We start from the raw sequence: 8,435 nt of genomic DNA on the forward strand, positions 1-8,435 counted from the left end.
TAGGAACCAAAATTTATTACTTTCAAAGTATTACGCTTAGCACTTGGGACTTAAATTACAGAGTCTAATTAAAACACCCGCCCCACCACATTCCCACCACCACCACCCTGCAGAGCAGACAAGCACCACAGTCGGTTTGGGAGGAACAGCAAGTGGTTTTCTAATGTGCTCTCCAGAATCCATGCCTTGTCTGATGAATCGCTCCATTCCCGGCTAGCAAAGAGATCCAGTCCAGTTGTCAGGTTCCACCGAGTCCTCCTGGCCACAAGGAAATCCCGGGGTGGGGGTGGAGAATCCAGTCACCTTTGGAGTGGAATAATTCAGCGGAGAGAGATTGAGCATGGTTCACACCTAACAGGTTGTAGGCTAGATCCATGGCACAACTAGGCAGGGGAGTCCAGTAAATGGGGGCCGCCCACTTCTTGCCTCTCCCCCTGTGCCCAAACCGGACCTCAATCACTCGATGAGTTTCTTGGCTTTGAAGAAACGTCTGAGGTAGAAGACCTGCCAAGTGGCCAGACCCACAAGGCAGAGCATGGAGAAAATGCTGAAGTAGAAGACCCGAGCGCTGGTGGATTCTGCAAAGAGAGAAAGACAAGGCCAAATGTCAGATCCAGCTCCGAGCTCCTAGGCTGGAGCGGTGGTTAAGAGCATCGGGCTAAGATCTGGGAGACCAGAGTTCAAATCCCCACAGCGCCACGAAGCTGATTTCAGGCCAGTCACAGCCTCTCAGCCTAACCCACCTCACAGGGTTGTTGCTGGAATAAACGGGGGGGGGAACTGTGTTGTATGAACTCCTCATTTTATTGTTTGGCTTCGTTTTAGGGAGGGGCCTTGCTCTACATGCGGAAGGTCCCTCCACTGCCAAAAATATTTTTTTTATGACTCTGTGGCAGGTAATGAGGGAAAGCTTCTCTTTATATGACTGTCACACCAGTGTAGAGAGGGCAGAGAGTAGCTCGATACCCAAGGAAGCCTGAGTTCAAATCCCTCGTTGCTTCAAAAGCTTAATGCCTGACCTTGGGCAAGTCACCAGTCATAGTCCAACGCTGCCTTGCAGGGTTGTTGTGAGGCAGCCTCCACCAAGATGCTTTGGACTGCAACTCCCAGCAGCTCCCACCATCCCCAACCATCGGCCAGGTGGCTGGGAACATAGGATGTTGGAGGCCTCAAGGCTAATAGACACCATCAACAGCCAAACAAAGGCCAGAGGAGGAATAATAATAATAATAATATTTTTTTATTATTTATACCCCGCCCATCTGGCTGGGTTCCCCCAGCCACTCTGGGCAGCTTCCAACAGAAATATTATTATTAAAATACAGAAATCCATCAAACATTAAAAGCTTCCCTAAACAGGGCTGCACTCACTGGAAGGACAGATCGTGAAGCTGAGGCTCCAATACTTTGGCCACCTCATGAGAAGAGAAGAATCCTTGGAAAAGACCCTGATGTTGGGAAAGATTGAGGGCACTAGGAGAAGGGGACGACAGAGGACGAGATGGTTGGACAGTGTTCTCGAAGCTACGAACATGAGTTTGACCAAACTGCGGGAGGCAGTGGAAGACAGAGGAGTGCCTGGCGTGCTTTGGTCCATGGGTTCACGAAGAGTCAGACACGACTAAACGACTAAACAACAAAAACAAAAACAGGGCTGCCTTGAGATGCCTTCTAAAGGTCTGGCAATTGTTGTTCTCTTTGACCTCTGGTAGGAGGGCATTCCACAGGGCGGGTGCCACTACCAAGAAGGCCCTCTGCCTGGTTCCCTGTAACTTGGCTTCTCGTAGTGAGGGAACCACCAGAAGTCCCTCAGCGCTGGACCTCAATGTCCGGGCAGAACGATGGGGGTGGAGACGCTCCTTCAGCTATACTGGACCGAGGAAGAGAACAAACAACAGAGCCAGCAAGGTGCCCTCCAGATGTCAGTGGACTACAACTCCCAGCAGCCTTAGTATGGCCAGTGGTAAGGAATGATGGGAGTTGTAATCCAGCAACATTCTAGAGGCCACCAGATGGAGAGAGCTGGAGACGAGGCCCGTACTGCAACCTTTCTTGGCTCCAGCAAATGACAGGGGGGCAAGATCTCCAGCCGCCATGCTTTCACACCACTCACCATTGGTATCACGCATCTCCTCCTCGCGTTGTTTCATGAAGGCAAAGTCTTTGACGATGGATTCGGAAAGGTCCTCGAGCCGACGAAGGTCCACCTCCAAGGGCTTGAGTTTCTCAGCCTTCGCAATCTGTGGGGAAAGGGGAGGACAGGCTGAGCCAAAGGCCAGCACAATGCCACGAGGAGAGCTGGGGCCACGGAGGGAGTGGAGACGGCCGCCAACTCTGGAAACCCTTGGAAAACCCTTAAGAAAGCCAGCAGCACTCATCAGACTGGCATGAACGGTGGCAAATCCGCCAAACTCCACCGCAATTGCTCTCTCCGAAGCTCCTTGCTCAAACTCCCAACTCTCCACAGGTCTCAACGGTCGGTGCAAGGGCTCCTGGGATTGCTAGGTGCCGTTTTCGCACCTTTCTGGGCTCATTTTTAAAGTCATTCCGGGTTCAACATGCTGCGTGTGTGCGTGGTCGCGCATCAACTGGACACGCGTAAATGGGGCTGTATATAAACAGTTCAAATAAAAGAAACTGAAGAAGACCTTTGCTGGATCAGGTCCTTCTAGCCCAGCATCCTGTTCTCACAGAGACCAAACAGAGGCCCTAAAGGGAAGCCTGCAAGAAGGACCTGACCCCTCTAACATCCTCCCCACCTGTGATTTCCAGCAACTGGCATTCACAGCCCTACTGCCTCCCCCAGTGGGGCAAGGTGTTTGGTTGGCCGCTGTGAGAACAAGATGCTGGACCAGATGCGTCTTTGGGCTGATCCAGCTGCAGGCATCTTCTGGTGATCTCAGGGAGGTTCTGCAGAGTCACCCCCACAGCTCAAAGCGCTTCTGGGGTGGGATGAACCTTGACCTTTTCACAGGCTCCCCGTTCTGAGACATTCAAGCCACTTTTACGGGGAATGCAGGAAACGTTTGCACATCTAGCTCACACTCAGAGCCGTCTTTCCCATTGGTGTTAGTGGCTCGTTGCGCCAGGGCGCCAGCCTCTCAGGGGCGCCCTAGCGAGTGGGGGAGCTGCGCGGCTTCCCTCCCAAGCCTCTGCATCTGCTAAAGATGGCCCTGCTCCCGGTCATTGTCCTCCTCCTGCTTCCTGGCGAAAGGTAGTACACAGCCTTCCTGGGCTGCCTACTTGGGCACCCTGATGCCAGAGAGCATGTCCGCCAGCACATTTTCCTGCTTGATCGGGGCGGTGGGGGAGGCAGAGGACATTTTCTACTGCCCCCTCCCTTGCTTTGGAGTTGCTGGGGGGCGGCGCCAGAGGGATTTTTACACCACGGTGCCAGATATGCTTAAGACGGCCCTGCCCACACTATGGCACAAACTCCCCCTCTCCCCCAGGAGGACACCCTGCCATATTTTTATTCAGAGCAGACTAGAGCAGAGAGACTGCACTTACGTCTTCATAATTCCGTGCCTCCACACCGTGCTTGATATCGAGGGTGACCAGTTGGTCAGGCACCCGGAAATTCCCTGGAAAGAGAGACCCTGGGAATTAGGGGTGGGAGGAATGAAGAGAAGGTAGGCATAGACTGAGAGGACAAGGTTAGGATTAAGGCAATAAGGATGTACAGCAGACGTCCCACAACCAGGCCACTCACCATTTGTCCCAAACTTATGGTTTGGTTTAGGCAAATTATAGTCCATCACACCCAAGAGGCACCCGGCTGGAACCACAGAAGGATCACCACACCACAGAAGGATTTTTTAAAACCACAACACAGGCCTATTTGGACATATGGACTGTTTTTCTAGATCTATATGTTTAAATGAAGATTAATATATTTTTCCTGTTGATGTCATCTGGCAATGTTGAGTTTTTATTTATTTTCCTTTCCTCTTGTTGTATTTGCAAAATAAAATGAAAACTTTTTTAAAAAATAGGGTTCGTAAAGTTTGCAGCATAGCAGCTTCCTATGTATATTTAAAACAGCTTGCTTTTCTGGATTAAATAGAAGCATTTCTGGTTTTAAAAAGATGGCAGCCATTGCCTCCCTTAGCTCAGGGTGGGTTCCTTCTCGCCCAAGATCACTACGATCCTTATACTGGTTAAGTCACATGGGCAACCGGACCATCTTCCCAAGCACCATCAATCAATCCGCTGCAAACCCCACATCCAGCAGGGAGCTCCATCTTTACCTGCCCAGCACTTGACGCCATACACCCAGGTCTGGGGAACCTTTTTGGTGCCAAGGGCCAGATCCTTATCAGAGCCAGATTGTACAGGTGGGAGGGGTCACCCATCCTACGACTGACTAGTAGGTGGGATCGTCCACAAGTCAACACCTTTTCCACTTTGATTTTAAAGCGGGAGAGATTCTTCTCCCACCCTTCTGAGACTGAAATTATATCGTGCTTCTCCTGCAAGTGGCGCCCCACCACTCACAGGAGAAGTGTGTGAGCTGCTTCAAACAGCACTTGGGAGAAGGCAGGTCCCAAAACAGGACTGAAGGTTGCCTTGAAGCTCTTCTCACAAGCCCTGCTTCTCCCTCACCCCACTGCTGCCGCTTGTCTATTCACAGGAGCTGAGCTTTGGAGAAGGCCTTAATCTCCACCGATCATCCAATGAACAGAGATTAAATCCTGCAGTGCAATCCTATTCCCTCCTGAGTGCAGGGGGCATGCAGCCAGTGCAGGATTAAACCCTGTCCTCCTGCACATCAGCTGATGGGAGGATGGGCGTAGCTTGGGGGAAAAGGCCTGGTTGGCCAAACTGGATCCATAGGGCACAGGTTCACTCCTGCTGTTCTGGAAAATTCTGCTGGTTAGGAAGCAATCTGGTTTTTCATTCATTCAAGGCCTGCCCAGAAAAGGTGTTTGCAGTGTTGTGATTAGATGTCATGCAGACTGGCCTCAAGGGCCCCTGCTTCTGGGTCAGCTTTGCATCCAGTAACCGTCTCTTTTTAGATTTTGGTTTTTCCCCAGTTGTGAAGCCCTAGAAATCTAGGCTAGGCCCTATGATCAATGAATGGATTGTGGGGGTTTGGCAATTAGTCTAGTCTGAGAAGTTAATGCCCTGCAACCAGCTGCACAGAGAGGTTGTCAAAAATCATGATTTTTATAGAGATATCGTTTCCATTCTTTTAATTTATTATTATTATTATTATTATTATTATTATTATTATTATTATTATTAAGATTTCTTACCCGCCTTTCACCATCAGGTCCCAGGGCGGGTTATAACAATTAAAACATACAGTTAAAACTTTAATAAATGAGTTCCCAAGTTCTGACCTCTCAGCAAAAAGAAATCCTTTTTCAAAAAGATCTCATAAAAGATAAAGTTTCTTGCAAATTTATGGTGCTGCAGTTCTGGCAGGTGGGGGAGAAAAGTTAATGAAGAAATCTTCAATTACTGTATGGGATTACAGCTATTATAGCTGTTTTGTTTTATTCAAGTAATGTTATTTGAATAAGGATTATGGTTTAAAAAAAAAATTGAATGGTTCTGTGAATCAGTCAATATGGGACAAAAGGCAAGCCCGTGTTAGAATTAATTAATGCCTCTCAGCAAATAATGTAAACATGGTTTATTTTGCAGAGGTAAAAAGTCCTGTAAATAAATAAGTCTTTAATAAAAAAAGCCGTTAGCTTGCTGGGAGCTGGCAGAAGATGGTCACAGAGCTCTGGCCTGCCTCTCTCACCTACTCACTGCATGGAATTATTTCTTACCTAGGGCTGCAGCTCAGTGGCGGAGCATCTGCCTTATGAGCAGAAGGTCCCAGGTTCAAATCCTGTCATCTCCAGGTAAGGCTGGGAAAGGCTCCCTGCCTGAAAAGCCACTGACAATCAGTGGTCTGACTCTGTTCAGGATAGTGCTTAAAGGCAAATATGAGACAAAGGGACGGAAAAGGGGGCGCGAGTTTGGGAGAAAGTCTCCTTGTGAACCACCCATTTTTCCAGTCAGGGATCAGCTGTGAAACATGCAAATTATTCTAGAATGCTTCAAGAAGATGTGCCTCTGAGCACATAGGGTGCTTCCCTTCCCACTGTACAGGCACATCAAAAACAAACCCAAAATCTGGGATTACAGGATACTTTTTGAAATTTAAACCCGCCTACAGAATCCATCGCCCCCATACCTGGCTGGCCATGACTCTCAAAGCAAATCTCATAGATCTCATAGTCGTCCGTGGTGAAGGCAAATTTTCCTTTCTTGGCATCATCTCTGGAGTACAAGAGGTGGCCAGAGGAGTCCGTAACCTGCAGGGAGAAAGGGCCAGCGTCAACTCGAGCAGAGACACAGGGTATTTGGGCATGCGCAAAATGCAAAACAAAACAAAAGCTTGACAACAAAGAGTCTCACAGCACTTGCAAAGCCTTAACATCCACACCACACATTTAAAGCACTTTGACACCACTTGAACAGCGGTGAATTCCCCCCTGGGAATGATAGTTTGTTAAATGAGGGCTCAGAGATGTCAGGAGACCCCACCCAGCACATTTAGCAAACAACAGTTCCCAGAATTCTTTGGAGGAGGCCATGATTGCTAAAGTGATCAACAGTGCTTTAAAAATGTACAGTGTGGATGTGACCTAAACTGCATTCATTGTGGCATGAAGCAAGCTTTCGTGGGCTAGAATGCACTTTGTGGTTGCAGCTGCAACAGACTCCTGTACCATTTCGGTATTCTAGTGTGTGGTTGGCGGGGGTTGTTTGTCAGCAAAGAAATGGGATGGGGAGATCAAAGCACAACATGCTCCTCACCCGCAAGTCTGTCCTGATCCCCGGCGCAGTGGCTTCCGAGACCACGAATTCCCCGGTGACCATCACATCTCGGTGAAGCTCCTCTTTCAGACACTTGCGCGTCTGCGGTGGAAGCTGGAAGGACAGTCCCTGGCAGCCACCTGCAGAAAAGGCCAGCAGGGCCAAGGGACCCAGGAGTCCGGGCACCCACATCGCTGTTAAGAGCCAAACAAGAGTGGAAAAAATAAAAAGGTGGAGGGGCGGGGAGAGACTGATTCTCTGAATCCTGATTTGCTGTATACGGTACCTTCAATCGAGCTGGATCCTTGTAGGCTCAAATCCCTTCCCTCTTGCCTGGACCCGGGTTGGTCCTTTCACACGATACCGCCTTCCCCAGGCCCCCCACGCCAGTATTGCCTCTCCGATGTCGAACCCCAGCTGGCTAAACCCCTTGCCCGCGCGCCCCGCAGACTCGATCTCGGACCCCCCAGCCTTCGGGGCTGCCTCCGATTGTGCCCTCCCCCTCTGCCCGCGGCCGCTTCCGACGTGGCGCTCTCCGACGAGTCCGCTCCGCTTGGGGGGGCGGGGCCTGGGGCGGAAGAGGCCACGCCCCGCTCCAAGCAAGCGGCGTGAAAATGGTCCCGGGGGCGCGCGACATTTGTCCTGCCTTGAGCACAGCGCAGGCTGCATTTGTTTTGCAGAGTTTGGCATGAGCCGTGATGCTGGATCAGGCCAGAGGGGACTCCACCTTGTTCTTAACAGGGGTCGAAACAGATGGCAAGCGCTTACAAGGGAGTAAGCCTCCTTGTACGCAGTGGGACTTACTTCCGAGTGAACCTGCCTAGAATTGCATCGTTTGAACTTCATAACTTTTTAGATTGCAGTCCCTTAGACTCGGATACTAGGGAGTTAAATACCATGGAATCTTATTTATGGGATATACCTCTCAGCAAACTTGTTACTGTCCTGTGCCTGCATCAACTCTGCAATTTTCCCGTCCTGCAAAGGGTTAATTTAAATATGCTCCTCTTCTTCTTCTTCTTTGGCGATCACTCGTAGCCGAGTAAGATTGTCTTCCATAAACACGATTTTAACAATGAGTCCGTAAGTGACTGTGGAGGCCAATTCTGGATCCACACGTCCTTCCACAGTGGGGACATTGGTTTCCAGGCGGGAGTTGATCACGGTGTGGATCCTGACCCGTGTGCTTGGTTGCTTGCTTAAGAGGAGGCCCCCTTGTGTTCAGTTATGGCTTGCTCCCAGGAAAGTGTGTGTAGGGCCGATCGTAGAATTGCAGTGTTGGAAAGGACCAAAAGGGTCATCTAGTCCAACCCTATGCAATGCAACCCCCTTACTGACAGAAGCAAGCCCCACTGAATTCAATTCAGGTAAGTCTTGCGTGTTGGGTTGTAGCCAGAGCCGGCAAACTTCACAACCCTGAAGATTAGTTCACTTAAAACGTACACTCCGATCCTACGCCCGTTTACTTGGCAGCAAATCCCGTATTTAACGCCTAGTAAGCGCGCACAGGGACCCAGGTGGCGCTGTGGTTAAACCACTGAGCCCTAGGGCTTGCTGATCAGAAGGGGCGGTTCGAATCCCTGTGACGGGGTGAGCTCCCGTTGCTTGGTCCCAGC

General features: G+C 50.1%; 1 protein-coding gene across 1 annotated transcript; it reads right to left on the bottom strand.

The window, feature by feature from the left end:
- Nucleotides 1–7,325, bottom strand: LOC118076467 (transmembrane emp24 domain-containing protein 10). The gene is made up of 6 exons (XM_035099238.3): nt 7,106–7,325; nt 6,820–7,013; nt 6,194–6,314; nt 3,511–3,584; nt 2,114–2,240; nt 1–578 (listed from the first exon to the last, which is right to left on the bottom strand). The coding sequence occupies exons 2-6, from the start codon at nt 7,009–7,011 to the stop codon at nt 457–459; spliced, it is 636 nt and encodes a 211-aa protein (XP_034955129.1). The 5' UTR covers nt 7,012–7,013; nt 7,106–7,325; the 3' UTR covers nt 1–456.
- Between the last annotated feature and the right edge of the window lie 1,110 nt (nt 7,326–8,435).

The sequence above is a fragment of the Zootoca vivipara genome, chromosome 16, assembly GCF_965207765.1.
Source record: "Zootoca vivipara chromosome 16, rZooViv2.hap1.1, whole genome shotgun sequence".
Taxonomy (NCBI): domain Eukaryota; kingdom Metazoa; phylum Chordata; class Lepidosauria; order Squamata; family Lacertidae; genus Zootoca; species Zootoca vivipara.

Bases quoted from the DNA above. Each gene is read 5' to 3' on its own strand.
- LOC118076467 (XM_035099238.3), bottom strand. From the start codon at position 7,011: ATGTGGGTGCCCGGACTCCTGGGTCCCTTGGCCCTGCTGGCCTTTTCT. The intron at 6,315-6,819 runs GTGAGGAGCATG...TTCTCCCTGCAG, and splicing joins GGATCAGGACAGACTTGCGG to GTTACGGACTCCTCTGGCCA. The intron at 2,241-3,510 runs GTAAGTGCAGTC...CTTTCCCCACAG, and splicing joins AGGCACGGAATTATGAAGAC to ATTGCGAAGGCTGAGAAACT.